Source organism: Primulina eburnea, chromosome 2, assembly GCF_022965805.1.
Source record: "Primulina eburnea isolate SZY01 chromosome 2, ASM2296580v1, whole genome shotgun sequence".
NCBI lineage: Eukaryota > Viridiplantae > Streptophyta > Magnoliopsida > Lamiales > Gesneriaceae > Primulina > Primulina eburnea.
This window is the reverse complement of record NC_133102.1, coordinates 37781570-37808050: the sequence shown is the minus strand read 5'-3', so window position 1 is coordinate 37808050 and position 26481 is coordinate 37781570. Positions and strand designations below refer to the sequence as shown.

General features: G+C 39.3%; 1 protein-coding gene across 1 annotated transcript; it reads left to right on the top strand.

Moving 5' to 3' along the window:
• Positions 1 to 20270: 20270 nt before the first annotated feature.
• Positions 20271 to 20726, top strand: LOC140824278 (uncharacterized). Its single transcript, XM_073185877.1, has one exon. The coding sequence runs from the start codon at positions 20271 to 20273 to the stop codon at positions 20724 to 20726; it is 456 nt and encodes a 151-aa protein (XP_073041978.1).
• Positions 20727 to 26481: the final 5755 nt, after the last annotated feature.

Below are 26481 nucleotides of genomic sequence, written 5' to 3'. Positions count from 1 at the left end.
ATAATCGAGATAGTTACTTTTATAACTCATCTCAAAAGAACGTCTCAAACCATCTACTGGAAAGACATCACGAGAATATGAGTGTTAATGAGAATAACTCAAAAAGATTTGAAAGTTCTGGTTTTAGATGTGGTACTCTTGGACATTGATCTCGTATTTGTCGAGCCCCTGAGCACCTTTGTAAACTTTATAAAGAATCAATAAAGAGGAAAGAAAAGGAGACCAACTTTACTGAACACAGTGAACCTTTGAGTGATTCAACTCATTTTGATGCCGGATATTTTCTGACTGATTTCTCGGACAATGATCAATTTGCTGGTGTAATAAATATATAAAATATTTTTATTTACTCGTATGATAATGTTTTATCATGTGTTATATTTTTACATATGTATTTTATTGTATTTTATTTTTATAAATGTATTGTTAGTAATTTTATTTCATTGCATATTTTTTTTGAAGTTCAAATATGAAAAATGAAATGAATAAATCTGAAGTTTGCATATCTGATAGAGGTACAACATACACTATTCTCCGAGATAAAAGATATTTCTTAGAACTAAAACCAACTAAAAAAATGTTGAATACAATATCAGGTCCTGTAGATTTGATTAAAGGTTGTGGTGAAGCAAAATTTTTGTTACCTAGTGGTACAAATTTTATTATCAATGATGATTTGTATTCATCACAATCGAAAAGAAATTTGTTGAGTATTAATGATATATATTCCCATGAGTATGATACTCAAACAATGAATGAAGGGAATGAGAAATATATGTGTCTTACCACAAATAAATCAGGAACGAAATATGTGATTGAAAAACTACCAATGCTCCCTACTGGACTGCATTATACACATATAAGTCTCATTAAATCAAACATGGTAGTTGATAATTCTTCAATACTAACCAATTGGAATGATCGATTAGGACATCTTGGTTCAACAATGATGGAAAGAATTATAGAAAATACACATGGTCATCCACTGAAAGACCAGAAAATCTTTCAGAATAATAAGTTTCAATGTAAAGTATGTTCTCTTGGAAAACTTATCATAAGACCATCACCAGCCAAAATCCGAACTGAATCACCAATGTTTTCTTGAACGTATTCAGAGTGATATTTGTGGACCAATTCATCCACATACGGACCATTTAGATATTTTATGGTATTGATTGATGCCTCCAGCAGATGGTCACATGTATGTTTATTGTCAACTCGAAATGTTGCATTTGCAAGATTACTTGCTCAAATAATAAAACTGAGGAATCAATTTCCCGATTATACAATCAAGAAAATTAGACTTGATAATGCTGGTGAATTCACTTCCCAGACTTTCAATGATTATTGTTTATCTATGGGAATCACTGTTGAGCATCATGTTGCTCATGTGCATACATAGAATGGATTGGCTGAATCATTGATTAAACGTCTGCAACTGATTGCTAGACCAATGATTATGAAAACAAATCTACCTATTTCTATATGGGGACATGAAATTTTACATGTCGCTGCATTAATTCGCATCAGACCAAGTGCATATCATAAATACTCCCCATTGCAGCTTGCATTTGATAAAGAACCATGAATTTCTCATCTGAGAATTTTTGGATGTATGGTGTATGTGCCTATTGCACCGCCTCAAAGAAATAAAATGGGACCTCAAAGAAAGATTAGAATTTATATCGATTATGATAGTCCATAAAACATTCGATATCTTGAACCTCAGACAGGCGACGTGTTCACAGCATGTTTTGCTGATTGTCATTTTAATGACGAAATCTTCCCAATTTTAGGGGGAGAAAAGAAACATACCGAAAAGGAAATTACATGGTATGTATCATCATTGTTACATCTAGATCCAAGAACAGAACAATGTGAAAAAGATGTACAGCAAATTGTGCACTTGCAAAGTATAGCAAATCAAATACCAGATGCATTTACAGATGCAAAAGGGATAACTAAATCATATATACATGTTGTAAATGCTCCTGCTCGAATTGAAATTCCAAAGAAACAAATTGAAAAAACTCATGATGTCATAAAACGTTTTAAGCGTGGAAGGCCAGTCTTTTCCAAGGATAAAAATCCTCGAAAAAGAAAATTTATAGAAAAACACGATGATCCCAAAATAGATAATGATGTTCCTGAAGAAACACATGATGATTACAAAATAAAGAATGATGTTCCTGAAGAAACACACGATGATGAAAATGTTCTGTCAGAACCACAAACTGATGAGAATCGTGAAATCTCTATCCATTATGTTAATACTGGAAAAATATGGAATCGAAAAGATATAGAAGAAATTGATGATATATTTTCTTATAATGTGACAATCGATATCATAAATGATAATGAAGATCATGAACCAAAATCATTTGGTGAATATAAAAATCGGCAGGATTGGATTTAATGGAAAGATGCCATCTAGGTTGAATTGGATTTGCTAAATAAACGTAATGTTTTTGGACCTATAGTCCTTACACCTGAAGGTGTAAAACCTGTTAGATACAAATGGATTTTTATTCGAAAGCGAAATGATAAAAATGAAATAGTAAGATATAAAGCTCGACTTGTTGCACAAGGTTTTTCTCAAAGGCCTGAAATTGATTATGAAGAAACGTATTCTCCTGTGATGGATACAATTACGTTTCGTTATTTGATTAGCTTGGCGGTATCTGAAAATTTAGATTTGCGTCTTATGGATGTTGTTACAGCTTATTTATATGGATCAATTGATAGTAAATCCCTGAAGGGTTTAAGATGCGTCGTATGGATGTTGTTAGGGATTTAAGATCCCTGAAGTATATATATATATATATATATATATATATATATATATATACTTGTAGAGGCACTGCAATTTATTGGCGTTCACAGAAACAAACACTCGTAACAACTTCTTCAAATCATGTTGAGATTATTGCCCTACATGGAGCAAGCCATGAATTTGTGTGGTTAAAATCAGTGACCCAACATATTCAAATCTCATGCGGATTATCATTCGACGAGAAGCCTGTGATACTATATGAAGATAATGCGGACTGTGGGGTGCGCAATCTACGAAATTTGTAATATTGGGATGCGCAATCTACGAAATTTGTGAAGAATTATTCGTGTCAACATGAGGGGGAGTTTACGTGACTGCACTCTTTTTCCCTTACTATGGTTTTTATCCCAATGAGTTTTTCCTAGTAAGGTTTTTAACGAGGCAGTATAAAAACACGTAATGAAGACAATGATTATGATCATCATCACAAGGGGGAGTGTTGAAAAATTAACATTTAAAATATGTTTATTGAATATTTCACTACAAAAAAAAGTGTTTACAGAAGCGGTTTTTGAGGAGCACTTCTAAAACTGCTCGTGGAAACTGAACAACAAAATCAGTTTTACTTAAACCGTTTCTATTTCCTTACTTTTAGGAGTGGTCGCATTACCGCTTTAATTGCCCAATTTTTAGTACCGATTTGTATCAACCGCTGCTATCAATTGCTCCTATTGATTTAACTATTAGAACCATTCTTGAAACTACTCTAATTGAATATTTTTAACAGTGGTTTCATAAAATCGGTGTTGTGAACCGCCCTTATAGCTCTTTTTTTAGGATTGATATGAAAATTGCACCTATTAAAAACTTTTATAAACCGTATTGAAAATATGTAGCGACGGTTTATGGGATAACCGTCGCTACAATTTGCGACGGTTTCATACAAACCGTCGCTTAATCAACAATGCGACAGTTTGAATGATGCCCGTCGCGATATTTAGCGACCGGTATAAAAAACCGTCGCTAAATATAGCGACGGTATTACTAAACTGTCGCCACATATTGCGACGGGTAGAATACACCCGTCGCATGTATTCATTTAGCGACTGTTTCATTAAACCCGTCGCTAATATTAGCGACAGTTATAATTTTACCGTTGCAAAATATAGCGACAATCATCAGTTAAACCGTCGCTAAATTTAAATTTTCAAAAAACCGTCGTCGATAAATTTAAATTTTCAAAAAACCGCCATAATGGCGACGGTGTTCCTCTTAACCGTTGCTAATAGCGACGGTTACTTCTTTAACCGTCGCCGAATTTTCTATAAATACCTCCACTCGGGCACCACTTTCTTACCCTTCCTTTGTACTGAATATTTTTATTTATTCTGTAAATTTGTTGTAGATTATTATTTCATTGCTAGTGGTTCAGATTGTTGTTGCTTATTTTTGGGATTATATTATATGAAACTTTAAATTTTTGGTAAATTATAGCTCTTTTGTACATTAAATTTTGTTGTTCTTTTTCCTTCCTTCACAACACTTAAAATTTTTCTCTTTTATACAATTTTACCATTTCACAACAATAAAATTTTTTTACACGATTTTAGTTTAGATTTAATATAAATTTTTTCTTTTTAATTTTTAGTAAATTTTTAAGATTTAATATAAATTTTTTCTCTTTAATTTTTAGTAATTTTTTAAGTAGTAGTTAGTATCAAAAATTATGTTATCATATTAATATTGTAAGGTTTTTTAGCTTTATTAAATTTTTTTTTATTTTATTGAAAATATTAGCGACGGAAATCATATTTAACCCGTCGCTAAGTTAGCGACAGAATATATGAACATGTCGTCACTAGTTGTTGCGACGGTTTTAAAGTTCCGTCGCTAAATTTGTAGACAATGGTATTATAATGTATCGCTACATAGCGACGGTTTTGTAGAACCGTCGCTAATTTTGTCCGACGGTTTATCATATACCGTCGCAAATTGTAGCTAAAAAAACCTTTCTTCATCCTGGGTACGACCATTATCAAACCGCACCTAAAATAAACAATAGAAGCGGTTTTATAACTTATACCAACGGTTAAATAAACCGCTTCTATAAGCTATAAGGTCATAGATAAGAGGAGCGCTTTTGCAACCGGTGGTACAAAGGCTAGAGCGGTTAAAAACCGATCTTAAAATTGAAAAAAACCGCTTCTATAGACACTTTTTTTTGTAGTGTTTGAATGTTGAAAATAAGAGTTGTAAATATTGAAAATTAGTGTGTGATGATATATGTAATGATGAATTTATTTTTGGATTATTTGTAAAGAACTTTAATAAATCGTAAAATCATTTAATCGTAAAGCTTTCAATCATTTATCACTTTGGGTGAAGTTTTATCCTTGAAAGTGACTAGCATTTTATCCTCTGGTCAACTGATCAGTCTTCAGCTCCACATGGCCCATGGGAACAGGCACAGTCATGAAAATACAATCGTCGGGCTCCATCTGGGGCTTTTCCCGTAAACGGAGTCCCTTTGAGGCCTTTTTCCCGCACGACATACCCACAAAATTGTAAGTCCACCTTACTTCTTAAAATGGATCCCCCATATTATCCTTTTCACAGTCAATTCACATCCCTCAAAATATTTTTCCTTTTCTTTTTAAAGCATAAAATATCACGACTTTCAAAAATAGCATTTGAACAGTAAAAATTACACAGCGTTATCATAAATCATAAAATATCATATTTTCATCAAAATCATCATCATAAATCATTTAACATGTGTTATGACCCCTTCGGGACGCTCCAAACATTTTTCGTATTACCTTAGTGTAAAATAACTGTTTTGCCCCTAGACGTAATATTTCTCGATTTTGACTATTTCTTACTTTTAATGACATGGGTTATCTCAAATAATTATTTAAGCTTAAATCTAATTTTATATATTTTTATTTATCTTAAATTCGAGGCTTTTGATTTAATTCCTCAATTACTAATTCGCGAGGCGTTTAGTTCCCGAATTAATTCAAACATTATTATTTTCTTCCCAAATTTTGTTCATAGACTTTTATTACCTAAACTACCCTTGTGAGCAATGAACTATCCCTGTGGACTCATGGTTCGAAACTTATCCCCTTAAATTCAAAATTTGACCCTTGCATGAACCAACCGAGCCAACTCCGAGTTTTGTCGAGCCAGGCCCGAGCCACCTTGAGCCAAAATCTAGCCACCCCATCTAGGGATCGTAATGACCAGCCTCGACCCCTGGAACCAGCCCCTAATCATGTCAAAACTCCCTGCACATAGACCACTAGCTACGTCGACGCTTCCTAATCTCCTAGGACTCCTAACCATCCTAGGGAGCTTGCAGATAATTAACCAGCAAACCGAACTGACCCTCACCGACCCTGAACCATGCTCAGACTCAAACAAACCCAGCCCAAGCCCTTGAACCAGCGCCTTAGCTGCTGCAACACAAACAGCCGCGCGAGCCCCTTCCTATGCGCTTCTAGTGCACTAACCTTACTAGGACTCTACCATGACAGCAGCCACCGAGTCCCGCACACGTAACCATCCCTAGACCCTACTGGACACGCCTGGCTTGCCCCCAAGCCAGCCGCGAGCCCTTTTCCGCCCAAGTTGCACATGTGTGCATGGGGAGTGTCCTACTTTACTAAGACTCTTCCCCAGCCACATCCCTCGAGCCCTAGACACCCTAGGAGCCTTCCTAGAGCCAGGTAAACGAGCCCAGGCCAGGCCTCCAACAAGCCCTGGCCGAGCCCTCAACCTCCACGCTCATAGTCGCACCCCCTTGAAGCCATGCATGCGGGTGGCTTCTTAGAAACCCTAGGTGATTTCAATTCCTTCCCTCCATCTATTCCAGTATGTATTTCATCCTTAAAGACTCTTTTCCCATCCCTAGAAACATCTCCTACTGGCAGCGTGTCCTTAGGAATCATAACTTTTTTTTACACAAGCGTAAAATCGTCATATTTTTGAAAATAAACATTCTACCGTAAAAATAATCGAACACTTTTGTTTTTTATGCATAAACAAGTAATACATGCATATTATGATTTGAATGATGCTTCAAAGAGTTTAGTAACGTGCCTTTGTATTTAAAACGCTCGAATACGTGATCGTCGGCGAGAAAAAGACGAACAGACGACCAAAAGCCCTAGCTTTTCCTCCTTGAAGATTTTCGAATTTTGTGTGTGCAAATGTGTGAAATTTCGGTTGATACAAGCTCTAAAAAGACCTAGGATTGCATTTTTATATATTTAATTTTTCATAATAATGGGCTTAGATTTTGGGCTTCCAAGTATATGAGACATATGTAAAACATCCAAACAAATCTCTTCTGTTAAGGTTAGAATTCCAAATATATTATATTTCGTTCAAAATTTATAATTGACCAAGGTTAAAGTCAGATTTGTACAAATCTCACCACAAATCTCGTATTTTAAGGACTTGTCTTCCTAGAATTATTTTCCTACAAGATATCTAGTTCCACTCAATTAAATAAATATCAGGTATCTCTCGTAGTTTTATACATTCACATATTGATATCACTCAACGATACTCTCTTGCACTCTTAAATCTTGTCTCAGTACCGACTTAAGCATCAGATGGGCTATGTCAGAAACTACATATTTCCCAATATAGTGGAACATAAAGGAAAAGAAGATCCAAAAGAGCATCTCTCTTGATTTGACAACGTTAATTTGTTACACCAGTACATCGACCCCATCAAATGTCTGGATTTTCCACAACACCCAAGCTGGGACAATGCAACAGTGGTTTAATTTTATTGAGTCGTGTATCATCCGAACGTTCCAAGATTTTAACATGATTTTATTGCGCATATTCACAAGCAACAAAAAGCAACCACTAACCATGCTGAGCTTTTTGGCATGAGATAGCAAGAGCAAGAAAGTATGTGCGCCTATTGTTGGAAAATTTATATTTTGGTGCTAACAAATTACTTAAGGCAAAATTGATCTTAGCTAAACTGATGTAAGCTTAATTGAACTAGACTATCTGAGTCATCCGAACGTAATGGAATTGACTATGTCCACAATCTAAACTAGTTTACCTAAACTGGACTGTGGAAGAAAAAATGACTCAGAGAAAAACCTATTTTTATTAAAACTGAATCAAGCTATCAGTTTAAGGATCTTCATTCTTGTTGGGTATTTTTTGCTCGCAAGCGCACGGTTGTCAAGTTTTAATATAAGGGAGTAAATTATCGTTCCCACGAGGAGTGTATTAATAAACGTATATCAATGCTTGTAATTAAAATAGACACGACTTTATTTAGAAGAATCAATTAATGATTTGACCTACTTAAAATGAATTAATTGCAAATAAATATTAATCTAATCACAGAACTGAGAATAACAATGAGAGAAAATATCTAGATGAGTGATTCACTTAGTTTCTACGATAACCATTCTCGATTGCATTTAGATTCATGAATTCCAAGATTTAATGGCCAAGAACACTTAATTAGTTTATTTTTCCTTTCCCAAGTGACGAATAAAGTGTTATCATTTAATCTTTGATTCAAACATTCCTAATAAGAATCTAAGTTCATATGATATATCCAAACGATGTTCTTACCTAGCCCCGCTAACATTATATGCCTTCCGAACAATATAAACATTTATCGATGTATCTCTAACGATTTATAATTATATTCCCTCTCCCGAGTTTTAAAATTAATCAGACAACAAACAATTTATGGCTAGTAAATTGAAAGTGATAAGAAGCTAGAAAACACAATTAAAGCAAAAGAAATTCAATCATATAAACAACTGAGTCAGATTATCGTGTCCACAAAGCTACAGTCATCCTCTAAAATAGAAAGTTAGTTCATAACAAAATCTAAACAAAAACAACTGCATATTTGAAAGTTTAGACATTTCAACACAAGAAATAAAAAAAGGGCGAAAGATTAGATAGAAAATCAGAAGTTCCGTCTCTGTCCCCAGATTCGTAATTTTTCATCTTTGTGATCAATCCTTGCGCTCCAGGTCATCTCCAACATGTGCTCCGCGTCTTCTCTCACGTTTTCTCTCAAAAAATAGCTCTTCCTTAATCAGAAACCCTATTCCCTCTTTTATATTTCGTCCAGGCCCATGAGTTGAAGCCCATTTGTCGAGTCTTTGCAGGTACTAGCGCTGCGGCGCTGGACTAGGTGCCCGCTAGGTTGAAGTCTGCTGCCGCAGGTTCTGATGGTGTAGTGCCTAGGCGGTTGTTTCTCGGCGGTGATAGCGTTGTGGCGCTGCGGTGCATATCCATCACACTACAGCGCTACTTCCTTGGCGCTGCGGCCCTCGTCCATCAATCGTTCAACATCAAAATTGTCCCTAATCGTAATCAATGTTTATCTCTTGCACGAAACAAAAACAGTAAATACTAAGCATAATTCTGTCTGAAACTAACATAATTCATATGGATTCTCATTAAAATACGTGCAATTCTTGCACTTATCAATTCTCAAGGACATCAATTTACAGAAGAGCGTTAAACTGATTATTGGATAAATTTTTCCATACCTTGCTGACACAGCCAAAGTCAACTGCAAAACATCTTGTACAAATGTCATAGAATGATGACCTGGACAAAAGAACAAGCAACAGATCAGTTTTTAAGGTTGTGACTATTGTAATTTAAACGCTATAAATAGAGATGAAGATCAGTTGAGAAGGAAAAAGGACAAGTTAAAAAAGACACGAAGTTAAAAGAAAAACAGTTATAAACTTACAACGGGTATTTGTTTCAAGCTTACAAGTTCAAGCAAAACTTATCATACACTCAAGTATACTTCAAAAATATTACATCTTATCATTGAGTACTATGAATTCCTTTTAATTCATTGTATTCGAGAACATTTTGTATACTATTTCTTCGTTCAACTGAGTATTGATATAGGGGGATTTTACTTGTTTTTCTTATCTTATTATGTCGCATTGTATTGCATTTATCATGTAGATTGCATGCATTTTGTGTTGTTTTAGCACAATTTATGTTTTCTTGTTTCTCATGTGGTTAATTGGTGAAAATGCAGGATATTTGTGAAGAAACTGAAAATAAAAGAGAGAAATACGAAAATCATCCGCCCGGGCGCGCATTTACGTCCACTCGGGCGCATCCAAGGCGTGAGAAAAAGAGATTGGTGCGAAAGCTATCCGTCCGGGCGCATCGAAGAAAACTGAAAATAGAAAATCTGAGAGAGTCATCCGCCCGGGCGCGCCAGAGAAAAAAAGGAAAAAATAATATGCGATTGTTATCCGCCTAGGTAGAAACTTATGTCCGCCCGGGCGCGTCTGTATTTTTGGAAAGATTTTTGGACAATTCCTTACCTTATTTTTCTGGATACGGGCAATATGGTAGGGGTTGGAGGCACGATTTTAGATCATTCAGACTTCTTTCAGTAGCCGTTACAAGCTTTGGAGAGGTTTTGTGCTTGGATCGAAGATTCGAAGATTTTCGGGCGTCGTTCCTTGCATTTTCGTCGAGCCTACTATTTCTAATTTAGTTTTCATCTTTCAAACATTGTTTCGTTCATGTCTATTAGGAATTCTTGTAGCAAAACTTTAATATTTGTTGGGATTTAAGGGGATCCTACCCCAAACTTTGATATAATTAATTTACATAGCGATTTCTGATTTATTCTTGATTATACTATTATTTATCGTGTTGTTAAAGCGTAGCTAACTTTAATAACAATTTTATATTGCGAGTGAGTTCGAGAGAATAATTTGTGATAGGAACGAGTCGTATAATCCGTGGATTTACAATTTACATAGATATGTGAAATTGGATACGCGCCGATAGTTATAGTCCTAAGGGTCGAAAACTAGGGGATTTCATAGATCGACATGCAATTCACTCTTGATAAATAATTAAAGACATTTAATTACTTCATTGAGTAGAATTAGTTTGGCATAGCTCGAGAGAGTGTGTTCAATTGAATAGGAAATCCTGTCGGAAGCATATAATCATTATCGAACGAATTAATTAATTAACGAGGGGTAGGTGAACCGAAATTCCCAACAAATCCATTTTTCATCGAATTTTAATTAACCATTTTAGATACTATATTTCATTAATCAATTCTTGAATAATTTTATTTGCGTACTTATTTGATCATAGTAGTAATAATCAACCAACCCATTTTTCGTTGCTAAAGATTTAATAATTGAAAATTATAATTGTTAAATACAGTTCTCAGTGGAACGATACTCGTATTCACGTAAACTATACTATTACTTGACATCGTGCACTTGCGATTAATTTTGAGCATATAGAACCATATTTTTATCAAGGATTTCACAGTGCAAGTTTGGCTCGATCAAGTTTTTGGCGCCGTTGCCGGGGACTGTTAATCTACAATTTTATTTTCACTTAGTTACTTTAGCACTATCTGTTTTATTTTTATTTTTTGTTACTTTCGTTTTCTTCGCAGGTATTTCTCTTATGCATGCCAAGGTCTTTAGAGTCTGAACTAGAGATATTCGATCCCGAGATTGAAAGAACCTTACGCAGGAGATGACAACAGTATAGGCTTAGAGACATAATGAACAGAAACGAACGTTAGGAAGAGCATCACGAAGATCTAAGGTCGAAGAACCAAGGCGTATACCCATGCTTGAGTATGCACAACCATCACTTGATGGAGCACATCCAAGCATAGTGCGAGCAACTGTCAGGGCAAACCAGTTTGAGATCAAGCCAGCCATAATTCAAATGATCCAAAACACTGTCCAATTTGGGGAAAATGCGCTAGATGATCCGAACACTCATATCGCCGACTTCTTAGAAATTTGCGATACTTTTAAATTTAATAAAGTTTCAGATGATGTTGTTAGACTACGTTTGTTTCCGTTCTCTTTGCATGATAAAACTAAATCTTGGTTGAATTGTTTTCCTGTAGGGTCAATCACAACTTGGAAGACATGGCTAAGGCATTCTCTTGAAATACTTTCCTCCATCGAAAACCATGAAGCTGCAAGCGGACATAACCATATTCTCTCAATTTGAGCAGGAGTCACTTTACGAGGCTTGAGAGCGCTACAAAGACTTATTACGAATATGCCCACATCATGCGTTGCCTCTTGGGTTAGTTGTCCTAACTTTTTACTATGGTTTAATTTCATCTAACCGAACCATGATAGATGATGCGGCCTATGGAAATCTGTTGAGGAAAACGACCAAAGAGGGATATGAGTTACTAGAAGAGATGGCTACTAGCAGCTATCACCCTCAATCTGAGAGAAACACTCAGCAAAGGAATGCAGGAATACACCAGGTAACTGATTTTTCAGCTGTCACTACACAATTAGAAGCACTTAACAGGAAAATAGACAACATGAATGTAAACGGGGCAGCGATGCGTCTGCAAGAGATATTTTTGTGAAAAATGTGGAGGAGAACACTATGTTAAGGACTGTCAAGATAGTGGTCCTTTCTTTGTGAATGAGGAGGCACCAGTGAATCAAGTGGGGATTCAAAACCGTCCGAGGAATGATCCTTATTCAAATACGTACAATCCTGGATGGAGACAACACCCCAACTTCTCATGGGGAGGTCAAGGCAGTCAGACTCGACCAAAAGGAGGACATCAGTATAGTAAGCAACCGATGTATAGACATGAGCCTCGGGAAGAAAAGTCCAATTTGGAGCATATGGTGTCTAAGTTCATTTCAGCCACCGAGACTAGTCTACAGAATCAGGATGCATCAATAAAGGGGCTAGAGAATCTTATTGGGCAGTTAGCGAAGATGATAGCAAGTAGAGAGCCAGGCACCTTGCCAAGCAACACTGAGACTAACCCGAAAGAGCAAGTGAAAGCCATAGCATTGCGGAGTGGTAAAGTGCTTGAACAAGAGGGAAAAAAAAGAGGATCAAAGAAGAGAAGCGGTTGGTACGCACACAGGTAAGTTTTCTAACTCTACACCAGCACCCACTGCACAAACCAAAATTGTTATAACTCCTCCTTTTCCTGCAGCATTGAAAAAAGAAAAACTTGATGCGCAATTCGGTAAGTTTCTTGAGGTATTTAAAAATTGCACATCAATATTCCTTTTGCTGATGCCTTGATGCAAATGCCAAGTTATGCTAAATTTCTGAAAAACATCTTAGCCAATAAGAGGAAGTTGGAGGATCACATGATGGTAAAACTGACTGTAATTGCTCTGCATTGGTACAAAACCAGATCCCACCAAAGCTAAAAGATCCAGGGAGTTTTTCTATCCCTTGCATGATTGGTGATGTTGTTTTTCCTAAAGCTTTATGTGATCTTGGTGCGAGCATTAATCTTATACCTTTATCTATAATCAGAAAACTTGGATTGGGCGAGCCTAAACCGACACAAATGTCCTTGAAACTAGCTGACGGATCTGTCAACGAGGAGTCAAAGAAGATGTGTTGGTGAAAGTGGGAAAGTTTACATTTCCTACGGATTTTGTGGTGCTTGACATGGAAGAGGATAGGGAGATGCCTTTGATTTTAGGGAGACCATTCCTTGCAACTGGCAAGGCCGTGATTGAAATGCAAGAAGGGAAGTTGAGATTGAGAGTGGGAGAGGAAGAAAGCACTTTTAATGTTTTTAACGCTCTTAAGCACCCACTGCACACTAATGATTGTTTTATAGTTAATTCATCGGATTCACTTGTGTGTCAATTTGTGCAGGATGCCATGAAGGATCCATTGGAAGCAACTCTCACCACTGAATTGAAGAAGGATGGACATGATGAAGAAAAATCTGTAAGAGTGGCGTACTGTGATGCCAACCATCCATGGAAGAAGCCAGAAAGGATGAAGTTGGAGGACATGGGGTATCGAAGAGATTTGACCCCTCAGAAGTCAAGCATTGAGGAACAGCCAACACGTGAGCTCAAACCACGACCTCCACACCTGAATTACGTGCACTTAGAGCGTACAAAGCTAGCACCTGACAAGCGCATCACGTCGAGAGAATTCGAAGAAGGTGAAGCGGTACTGCTATACAACTCCAAGCTGCGCCTGTGTCCTGACAAGCGCAAGTCAAGATGGACGGGCCCTTACAAGATCACCAAAGTATTCCCCTCGGGAATATTAACTTTGCGAGAAGGGAAAAATGAGTCGTTCACAGTCCATGCTTGATAAGTGCAAGATTTGCACTTAATTTACATTTAAATCCATTTTGAATTATGCTTGTTTCGAACAGAATTATGCGTTTTTGGTTTGTTTATGTTGTCATTTCAGAAATGGAGAAAATAGCTGACACGAAGCCAAGTGAACCAAGAAGTGCATTACCACGAGCACGCCATGGGACAGAAGTGCGCGCGCCATCGCGCCACTTCACGCGCAATCGCGCGCACATACACTCAAGCCTCGGACAGAGCCTCGCGCGCGCCCGCGCGAGATCATGCGCAGCCGCGCGCAAAGTTGTGCAGGATGATCGACAGTGGCTGGCGCGCCACCGCGCCAGTTCATGCGCACCCGCGCGTACAGACCCGAGAGCAATGCGCGACCGCGCGCATACTTGCACGGGCAGATGAACAGCAACTCGCGCGCCACCGCGCCATTTCATGCGCCACCGCGCGCGCGCCGCAGCCAGAATAGGTATAAAAGCGCGATCGCTAGGTCAGAAACGGGGCAGCCGTTTTGGGAGAGAAAACACCTCGGAGGGCTGGAGAAATCAAGAGACGAAGATCTGGAACGCGAAGATCGATCACAGATACGAAGAACGACGGATCTGGACACAGAGACGACATTTCGGATTTGTCTTTTATCTTTCGTTTTTATATTTTCGTGTAACTCAATGTCTGAATCTTCAAACATGCATTGTGTTTATTTAGATTTCGTGATGAACTAAATTCCCATTCTAGAGAATGACGTAACTCTGTTGATACGATGATTTGAAACCGTTGTTTATGTGATTGAATTCCGCTTTCGTTTAATTGTGTTTTCTGCGTTTACTGCACTGCAATTTACTGGCCATAAATTGTTTGTTGTTTGATTAATCTTATAACTCGGGAGAGGAACTAGGATTATAGATCATTAGAGACACATCGTTAAATGTTTATAGCGTTCGGAAGGTGTATAACTTTAGCGAGGCTTAGTAAGAATATTGTATGCGCTTATCTATGAAACGTAGATTCTAATTAGGCATGATTGAATCAAAGTTGATAGATACACTTTATTCGTCACTTGGGAAAGGGGGAATAAAACAATCTAAGTATTCTTGGCCATTAATCGATTGGAATTCAGGAATATAAATTAAACTGTGAATAATTATCGTGGAAACTTTGTGAAATCATTTCTCTAGATAATTTCTCTCATTATTATCTCTCAATCTGGTGATTTAATTTATTCATTGCTTTCAATTAATTCGTTTAAACAAGCAAAACTGATTATTGATTTTTCTAGATAAAGTCTTGGCTATTTTAATTACAAGAATTGATATACATTTTTTTACACACTCCTCGTGTCATCGATACTTGTACTCAAAAGTACATTTTACTATAACTTGACATCGTGCGCTTGCGAGCAGTTAAGAAAACGCGCAACAAGTTTTTGGCGCCGTTGCCGGGGAGTGTCAAATTTGAATTTATGTCAGTATTGTTACCAATTAGTCTAGATTTTAATTTAGAGCTTTTATCTTCCTTTTATCTTATATTGATTAAGCGTTTTATTTTTTCTTCCTGTTTGACAGTGTATGCTAAGATCGCAAAACTCAGACTTGCTTATTTTTTATCCGGAGATCGAAAGGACTGCGAGAAGATTAAGAAAAGCAAGAAGATAGGAGATTCAAGCAATGGCTGAGAACAGAGAAAATGACAGACGCGACCAACCAGAGGCAATTCCTATAAGAGATCACTTCCGACCAGTGATCGGCAATCATTACTCTGGGATTGCAAGAGGAACAATCAACGCCAATAATTTCGAATTGAAACCCGCTCTAATCAATATGGTTCAGCAAAACCAGTTTGCTGGAACAGCCACATCTGATCCTCATGTTCACCTGAGAACTTTCTTAGAGATAACGGACACGGTAAAGATTAATAATGTTTCTGATGATATTATTAGACTGCGTTTGTTTCCGTTTTCTCTCAGGGATCAAGCACGAGGATGGCTACAATCGCTTCCCTTGGGAAGCATCACGACATGGCATGAGCTAGCCACGAAATTTTTAGCGAAATACTTTCCCCCTGCAAAATCTGCCCAGTTCAAGATTGAGATCAGCACGTTTAGGCAGACTGAATTCGAGCAATTGTATGAAGCATGGGAAAGATACAAGGAGCTGTTAAGAAAGTGCCCAAACCATGGCTTCGAAGACTGGGTGCAGATTGAGTTATTCTACAACGGTCTAAATGGGCAAACAAGAGGAACAGTGGATGCTGCAGCTGGTGGCACGATCTTTGCCAAATCTCCTGAGCAAGCTTATGACTTGCTCGAACAGATGACGATAAACAGCTACCAGTGGCCGTCGGAAATGGCAGGAGTAAAAAGGACAGCTGGAGTTTATGCGGTGGATCCTATTACGTCACTCACTGCGCAGGTATCTGCATTGACCACTCAAATAGCCGCGATGAACAAAGTGAGTACATCTGACATCGAGGGTCCATCGATGGTTACTGAGGAACTATCCACCCCTGAAGAAGCACAGTATATCAACAACAGAAATCAGGGTGGATATGGAGGATATAGAGGTAACCCTCCCCCTAACACTTATCATCCTGGATTAAGAAATCACGAAAACTTTTCTTACGCAAACAATAAAAATGTGTTGAATCCTCCACCGGGGTTCAATACATCAAAGGGGGAGGGAAAGCCTTCATTGGAAGATTTGATAGGTACATTCGTTGCTGAGTCTGGAAAAAGGATGGCGAGAACTGAATCTCGTCTTGACAATGTGGAGACTCACATGGGAAACATGGGTGCCACAATGAAATCTTTGGAAACGCAAATCGGACAGTTGGCCAACGCTCTAAAAGATCAGAACAAGGGGCAATTTCCCAGTAACACAGAGGTGAACCCAAAAGAGCAGTGCAAGGCTGTCACTTTGAGGAGTGGGAAGGACTTAGAGATACACAGTCCCAAAGAGAGAGTGGACAGTGAGAAGACAGTTGAAGAAAGTGAACCGGAGGGATCCACGTCTGAAATCAAAGTTGAACCACTTCCAGTGTATAAGCCGACTCTACCCTACCCTCAGAGATTCAAGAAGAAGAATTTAGATGATCAGTTTGCAAAGTTCTTGGAAATTTTCAAAAAGATACACATCAACATACCATTCGCTGATGCTTTGGAGCAAATGCCGAATTATGCAAAGTTTATTAAAGATGTGATGTCTAAAAAGAGGAAGCTGCAAGAGTTTGAAACAGTGAAGCTTACTGAGGAGTGCAGTGCCATCCTACAAAAGAAATTACCACAAAAATTGAAAGATCCAGGGAGTTTTACTATTCCTTGTTTTATTGGTGGTTCTCATTGTAGTAAAGCTTTATGTGATTTAGGAGCAAGTATTAATTTGATGCCATTTTCTATTTTCAGGAAATTGGAGCTTGGAGAAGTTAAACCAACTACTATCACCCTACAGCTTGCAGACAGAAGTCTCACGTATCCGCATGGGATCGTCGAGGATGTACTGGTAAAAGTGGATAAGTTTATTTTTCCTGCTGACTTTGTGATTTTAGATATGGAAGAAGATCATGATGCTCCATTGATCTTTGGGAGAACATTCTTGGCGACTGGAAGGGCATTGATTGATGTTCAAAAGGGTGAACTCACCTTGAGAGTTGGTGGAGAAGAAGTTATGTTTAACATCTATCACGCCATGAAGGGATCGAATGAGGTAAGCACTTGTAAAAGCATTAATGTTATAGACTCATGTATGTCTCTTGATTGTGCAGGAATGAGGGATCCATTGGAGAGCTGTCTGATAGGTGCAGCAGGAACTGTTGATGAAGATAATTGGGAAGTGAAAGAGCAATTGGTGGCTCTTGAAGCACTACAAAAAGAAAAGAGAAAAGATGCACCGCACGAGGAGTTGGATGTAAATGAGAAACTAGAGGTAATACCACCTTCCCCTGAGTTGAAAGAGTTGCCAAGCCACCTGTGTTATGCCTTTTTAGGTGAGAAGTCGACGTATCCGGTAATTATCTCTTCCTCCCTCTCGTGTGATGAAAAAGATAAATTATTGAGAGTGCTGAGAGATTACAAAACTGCCTTAGGATGGTCGATATATGATATTAGGGGAATTAGCCCCACTATATGCATGCATAAAATTTTGATGGAGGAGTCGTATACTCCTTATGTGGATCACCAGAGGAGGTTGAACCCAGAAATGAAAGAAGTTGTGAAGAATGAGGTACTGAAATTATTAAATGCTGGTGTGATTTATGCTATTTCTGATAGTAGCTGGGTATCTCCTGTCCAAGTAGTACCAAAAAAGGGTGGAATGACAGTGGTAAAAAATGAAAATGATGAATTAATATCTACTCGTACTGTAACTGGTTGGCGAGTATGCATTGATTATAGAAAGTTGAACAATGCCACACGAAAAGATCATTTTCCATTGCCTTTTATTGATCAGATGCTTGACAGACTTGCAGGTTATTGTCACTACTGTTTCTTAGATGGTTATTCAGGTTATAACCAAATTGCTATAGCTCCGGAAGATCAGGAGAAAACAACATTCACATGCCCCTATGGCACGTTTGCCTTTAGGAGGATGCCTTTTGGGCTATGTAATGCACCTGCCACTTTCCAGAGGTGTATGATGGCCATATTTGCAGACATGGTGGAGGAGATAATGGAAGTCTTCATGGACGACTTCTCGGTATTTGGCTCGTCATTTGATCATTGTTTATATAACTTATCCTTTGTTTTGCAGAGATGCCAAGAAAAGAACTTAGTTCTTAACTGGGAGAAATGCCACTTTATGGTCCAAGAGGGCATAGTCCTTGGACATAAAGTGTCGTCTCGGGGATTAGAAGTGGACAGAGCCAAGGTGGTTGTCATTGAAAAACTTCCTCCACCAAAGAACATCAAGGGAATAAGGAGCTTCCTCGGACATGCGGGGTTTTATCGTAGATTCATTAAATATTTTTCTAAGATCACTAAACCCCTGTGCAATTTACTTGAAAAGGAGTCAACTTTTATATTTGATGATAATTGTTTGCAGGCATTCGAGAAGATAAAAATGGCATTGGTGACTGCACCAATTATGATAGTGCCGGACTGGGAGCAGCCCTTTGAGCTGATGTGCGATGCAAGTGACTATGCAGTAGGTGTAGTGTTGGGCCAGAGACGTGATAAAGTCTTTAGATCAATCTACTACGCAAGTCGTACCATGGATGCGGCACAGCAAAACTACACGACTACCGAAAAGGAGATGCTTGCAGTAGTATTCGCCTTTGACAAGTTCAGACCCTACTTGGTAGGTACAAAGGTAATCGTTTTCACTGATCATGCAGCTATCCGATACTTATTTGCCAAGAAGGACGCAAAGCCACGCTTGATAAGGTGGATCTTGTTGCTCCAAGAGTTTGATTTTGAAGTAAAGGATAGGAAGGGATGCGAAAATCAAGTGGCTGACCACTTGTCAAGACTTGAGCTAGAAGAGAAGGAAGAAGAGGGAGCCATACAAGAGACATTTCCAGATGAGCAGCTTTTTGAGGTAAACTCTATACTTCCTTGGTTTGCTGACATTGCTAATTTTTTGTCTTGTGGAACCCTTCCCCCAGATATGAGCTACCATCAGAAGAAGAAATTCGTCCATGATATAAAGTTCTTCTATTGGGACGATCCGTTCGTGTATAAGAGGTGTGCTGACCAAGTGATTAGGAGGTGCGTGGAAGGTCTTGAAGCACAACAAATTTTGGAGAAGTGTCATTCTTCACCATATGGCGGACACTTTGGAGCGTCACGAACAGCAGCTAAGGTATTGCAATCTGGTTTCTATTGGCCTAGTTTGTTTAAAGATAGCTATACCTTAGTAAAATCATGTGATAGATGCCAGAGGTTAGGAAACATCTCTAGGCGTCACGAATTACCACTGACAAATGTTTTGGAAGTGGAACTTTTTGACGTTTGGGGCATAGATTTCATGGGACCTTTTCCCCCTTCCTCTGGTTATTCTTATATTCTGTTAGCTGTTGATTATGTGTCGAAATGGGTGGAAGCAATCGCCACCAGTACTAATGACTCTCATGTTGTAGCGAAATTCGTACAGAAAAACATTTTCACCAGGTTTGGAACACCGAGAGCCATCATAAGTGACGAAGGTACGCATTTTTGCAATAGAATTTTCAACTCACTATTGGCCAAATATAATGTGAAGCACAAGGTGGCACTAGCATATCATCCGCAGTCGAATGGACAAGCTGAAGTATCCAACCGGGAAATTAAGCAGATACTGGAAAAGACAGTCAACACAAACCGGAGGGATTGGGCCATGAAGTTGGATGATGCGCTATGGGCTTATCGGACTGCGTTCAAGACGCCTATTGGGATGTCTCCCTATCGGCTGGTATTTGGAAAAGCATGCCATCTACCATTGGAGTTGGAGCATAGGGCATTTTGGGCCGTGAAAAAGTTGAACTTTGATTTGAAAGCGTCTGGCGAGGTTAGAAAACTACAATTGAGCGAGATGGATGAATTCCGAAATGATGCATATGAGAATGCCAAGATCTACAAAGAACATACTAAGAAGTGGCATGACAAAATCATAGTTCGAAGGGAGCTCAAACCAGGACAACAGGTACTGCTGTACAACTCTCGTCTGAAGTTGTTCCTTGGTAAGCTAAAGTCGCGATGGTCGGGGCCATTTGTTTTGGAAACGGTGTCGCCCTATGGAGCTGTCGAGCTAAAGTGCAATGATGGAAGAACCTTCAAAGTGAATGGACAGCGGGTTAAACCCTACTATGGAACTGAAGTAAGGAATATCGACAGTTACAAGTTGATCTGATCAGACAGGGTACCGTCGGGCTGACGACGTTAAACCAAGCGCTGTGTGGGAGGCAACCCGCATTTATTTATTTTCTCATTCGCTCTGCCTCATTATTTCATTTCGATTTCATAGTTAATATTTTTTTTAATCTTCTATATTTAAGTATTAATTTGCATTTTGTTACTCTTTTGCAGGTAATTTATTTAAAAAAAATATATAAAAAAAAATAAAAATAAAAATAAAAGACAGACGCATGCGCGCCCATGCGCGACATCTCGCGCGGCAGCGCGCTCAGGATCACTCGAATTTACAGAAGCTCTCGCGCCCCAGCGCCATATCTCGCGCGATCGCGCACATCATTTATGGAGGACTTACAGTATGTCACGCGCGATAGCGCGACTTCTCGCGCCATCGCGCGCCTCAATTATTACATCGAATACAGTATCTTGCGCGCCACAGCACTGAATCTCGCGCGATCGCGCGCCTTCCATGGTTGCCGATTTACAGTAGCTGACGCGCGGTAGCGCGACTTCTCGCGCGACCGCGCATCCTCAATTACTACCAACTCACAGAAGACTCCGCGCCCCAGCGCGGATTATCGCGCGATCGCGCGCATCGCGAGACACCACCAATATAAAACCCATTTTTTTTTTTTTGTTTTCTCTCACCACAAATCACTCAAACCCTATTTCATCTCTTCCCTCCTCAAGAACAGCCGCCCCCTTCAGAATCCTCTCCAAACCAAACTCTCCCACTCACAAAATTTCACTCCAACACCACCATCTCAACACCACAATCTCTTCTCCCTCAACACATATACACACCCAACGACCAAAAGCAACCACGCCGCCGCCCCTCAGCCGCCGCCACCTCCCTCCAAGCCGCCGGTGTTCTTTCTAGTCGTTTGCTTCAAGTAAGGGTACCGTTCCTTCCACAATATTATTGTTTGGGGATAAATTTCAGAATTCTAGCTGTGTTGGTGGAATTGTGCTCTCGATTTGTTGATTATTATTGTTGATACAAAGTGATAATTATGGCACCTCGTAAAAAATCAAAGGATGGGGCTTCCTCCTCTCGTTCCTACGATGCTCACAAATTTTGGAACGAGGAAGCCTTTCGGCTATATGAGAGCACCTTGTCTAGGTCGATTATTCCAGAAAGAGGGCTAGATATGACATACCCCGACTGTGCATTCATTAGAGAGGTCGGGCGACGAGGGTGTATGGATATAGCTTAGTCTCCACCAGACGCTGTGATATCCGTAGTCCGTGAATTCTATGCGAATTTGAGAATCAAACATGAAGAATACGGAGTTTTGATGCGAGGGCAACTCGTCTATTTTGATTCGGCCACTATTAACGCAATCTACAATCTGCCGGAGTTTGAAAATGACGGGTACACTGGGTTGATCACGGGGGATGTGAACTACGATGAGATTATCAGGACCTTAGGCATCGAGGGTGCAGAGTGGCGATTGAATCAGGGCTCCCCAGTCACTTTGAAGAAATCTGATTTACGTCGTAAACCACGTTGTTGGGCATCTTTTATTCTCTCACGGATCATGCCCTCCTCCCATCAGACTGAAATTACAAAAGACAAAGTGGCGTTAATTTACGCCATCATGACTGGGCGGACCGTGGATTTGGGGAAGCTTATTAACAGTTATATCATGCGTGCTGGTACAGGACTTATGACCGTCAGCCTCCCGTGCCCACATACTATCACTGCATTATGTCTTTATGCCGGTGTGCAATGGGGCGCCGATGAACAGGTCTTGAAAGCCAAGAGCCCAATCACAGTATTTGAAGTAGAGTGTTCGCGCTTCGGAGACGAAATAGAACGGCAACAGGCTAGGGCAGCTTATAATCGGAGGGCCAGAGAACGTCAACCACCACCATCACCATCGATTCCTCGTTCTAGTTTGCGAGATAAGATGTTCCGACTGGAACAAGAGTCGCGGGCTGAGCGCCGACGGCAGGCCGAACACCGACAGACTACTAGTACCTTCATGTCCTACATGATGGATTTCACGACGGCACTTACCCAGCGGTTCCCACCTGGACCCGAGGATGTTCCTTAACCACCACAACCAGCCTGGCCACCACAGTACCCACAGCCGATGGACGATGATGATGAAGGATCTGGGGATGATGATTCGAGCCCCGAGTTCTGACACTCGGGTGCGAGGTATGTGTTGTCATGTTCTTTATTTCCATACATTGCGGACAATGCATACTTTAAGTTTGGGGGGGTAACAAATTGCTTGTTGGAATCTGAATTTTTATTTTGCACAGTAGTTAGTTTGATTTTTTTTATTGCATTCTATATTTGTTAGGTAGAGTCATGGATAAGTAAAATGTGTGACCGATGATGAAAACTGAATTGCGATCCTGAAATTTATATGTGTTCATGATAACTTAGGAGTCACAATTATTTTGCACTGTCGTGTTTGTTGATATTATCGTTGTTTAGAGACAAGTTGCATGCCTGTGATGCTAAAAAGATAAGGGAGATCTGATTATTGGTAATTCTTGCATGACATTGATTGACACTTTTGCAATCATAGGAATGAGCTAGGCAATTGTTCGCAATATCCTTGGGCCTGTGTTCTTTGCTTATTGTCAATTGTAGCCCTTTGAGCTTCAAGTTAATTGAGATGCTTAAATTTTCTTCGTGCACCTATTTCATATATCATTTTTTTTAAAATTGCATGTGATTGGTGTGTATGAGTTGACTAATGGATTGACGGAAGTCTAGAACTTGTTTGAACACTTTTCGAGACGAAATACGGATAATATGTGACATAAGAATGATTTAGGCGATCTTTGAAACCGTTGAGCCTTCGAGCCTACCAAATGAACATGAAATATCCCTAGTGTCCCATTTTGAGCTTACTAAAAATCAAGTGGTGTGTGTCAATGACATACAATCAACCCCCACTTGTATCTATTCTACATCCCACAACAACTACCTAATGAAGACGATACACTTATTTTCCTACCTGATTTTGAGAGAAAGAAATTCATTGGTGGTGTAGTGATTCAAAAGCACCTTGAAAAGAAAAAGAAAAATTGAAGTGAGCAAAGAGGGAGTTGAAAATAGACAAAAAGAAAGAGAAAAAGTTCAATCAAAGAAAATATAAGGGAGACGAAGGATATGAATGAAAAGAAAACAATAAGTGGATGGTGAATGAAAAAGAAAATGAAAAAGAGTGAAATTGATGAAGAGTTGATTATTTCTCTCAAATTTTGAATTCCATACCTTTTATTGTAGCCGTGAGCCGTGGCCTAACGTTACAAGCCTACAAGACCTATTAACCTTGTCACATTTATCCAATATACTAGTGGAGAAAAGTTGTTCAAGTCAAGCCTATGGATACCTGAAACTCGTTGTCAACAAGTATAGACCTTAACCACTTGCTTGCAAGCATCTCATTTTGTGATTTCATCTTTGGCATACTTGTGTTGATCATCTTTCGAGCCAAATAATCACCGAAAAAGTCCTATGTGATCTGTGAATGCAAATGTTTATGTTGATGATGTGAAAGTTGAACTGAACTGAGGATTTCTTGATTCTGTAAGGCAAAGGGGCATTACAACTTTATTTGAGCATTCGATGGGGTAAACAAACATTGACATAAAACACACACACGTGACTCTTGGGAAATCGTGAATTACATGAAATTAGATGAATCGGAGGTCATTATCACTTTTTGCACATCCATGACTTTAGTAGTTTGCGTATTATTATTCCTTCTTTATTAGCTTTTCTTATATTTTGCTCGGGACTAGCAAAAATTCAAGTTTGGGGGGTTTGATAAGTGCAAGATTTGCACTTAATTTACATTTAAATCCATTTTGAATTATGCTTGTTTCGAACAGAATTATGCGTTTTTGGTTTGTTTATGTTGTCATTTCAAAAATAGAGAAAATAGCGGACACGAAGCCAAGTGAACCAAGAAGTGCATTACCACGAGCACGCCATGGGACAGAAGTGCGCGCGCCATCGCGCCACTTCACGCGCAATCGCGCGCACATACACTCAAGCCTCGGACAGAGCCTCGCGCGCGCCCGCGCGAGATCACGCGCAGCCGCGCGCAAAGATGTGCAGGATGATCGACAGTGGCTGGCGCACCACCGCGCCCGTTCATGCGCACCCGCGCGTACAGACCCGAGAGCAACGCGCGCCAGCGCGACTTCATGCGCGACCGCGCGCATACATGCACGGGCAGATGAACAGCAACTCGCGCGCCACCGCGCGCGCGCCGCAGCCAGAATAGGTATAAAAGCGCGATCGCTAGGTCAGAAACGGGGCAGCCGTTTTGGGAGAGAAAACACCTCGGATGGCTGGAGAAATCAAGAGACGAAGATCCGGAACGCAAAGATCGATCACAGATACGAAGAACGACGGATCTGGACACAGAGACGACACTTCGGATTTGTCTTTTATCTTTCGTTTTTATATTTTCGTGTAACTCAATGTCTGAATCTTCAAACATGCATTGTGTTTATTTAGATTTCGTGATGAACTAAATTCTCATTCTAGAGAATGACGTAACTCTGTTGATACGATGATTTGAAACCGTTGTTTATGTGATTGAATTCCGCTTTCGTTTAATTGTGTTTTCTGCGTTTACTGCACTGCAATTTACTGGCCATAAATTGTTTGTTGTTTGATTAATCTTATAACTCGGGAGAGGAACTAGGATTATAGATCATTAGAGACACATCGTTAAATGTTTATAGCGTTCGGAAGGCGTATAACTTTAGCGAGGCTTAGTAAGAATATTGTATGCGCTTATCTATGAAACGTAGATTCTAATTAGGAATGATTGAATCGAAGTTGATAGATACACTTTATTCGTCACTTGGGAAAGGGGGAATAAAACAATCTAAGTATTCTTGGCCATTAATCGATTGGAATTCAGGAATATAAATTAAACTGTGAATAATTATCGTGGAAACTTTGTGAAATCATTTCTCTAGATACTTTCTCTCATTATTATCTCTCAATCTGGTGATTTAATTTATTCATTGCTTTCAATTAATTCGTTTAAACAAGCAAAACTGATTATTGATTTTTCTAGATAAAGTTTTGGCTATTTTAATTACAAGAATTGATATACATTTTTTTACACACTCCTCGTGGGATCGATAATTGTACTCAAAAGTACATTTTACTATAACTTGACATCGTGCGCTTGCGAGCAGTTAAGAAAACGCGCAACAATGCTCAACGACTGAAGTACTACGTGGGTTGCACAACTGAGCCACAACTTGGAATCACCCGGTTCCAAGACAATCAGAACTAAAACTGACCGACAGTCCAGCTCTCGACTATAAATTGAGAACTACCTCTCGTCCCTTATCTTGCATTTAATTCGATTTTTAATGTGTATTATTATTATTTTATTTTAAAAAAAAGAGAGAAAGAGGGTGAAAGCCGTGAAGCTTCAGCCCGGGCGCAAATTTATTGTCGCCCGGGCGCGATTCTTTTATCAAAATTATATATTGCCGTGAGGTGTCCGCCCGGGCGGATATTTACATCCGGCCCGGCGCGTCCTTTTAAAAAAAAACCAAGAGTTATCCGCCCGGGCGGAAACTTATGTCCGCCCGGGTGGATCGCGAATGTTAAAACAGCACGAGGTTTCTTTTCTTCTCCCCACTTCAAACCTAGCCGCCCCCCCTCGATTTTTTTCGCCCTTCCTCTCTCAATCTCACTCCAATCACCTATTTTGTGCACATTTCAGGTACATTCTTACATCTCCATCTTC

Excerpts from the sequence above, each read along its gene's own strand:
- LOC140824278 (XM_073185877.1), top strand. The coding sequence starts at position 20,271 with ATGTCTCCCTATCGGCTGGTATTTGGAAAAGCATGCCATCTACCATTG.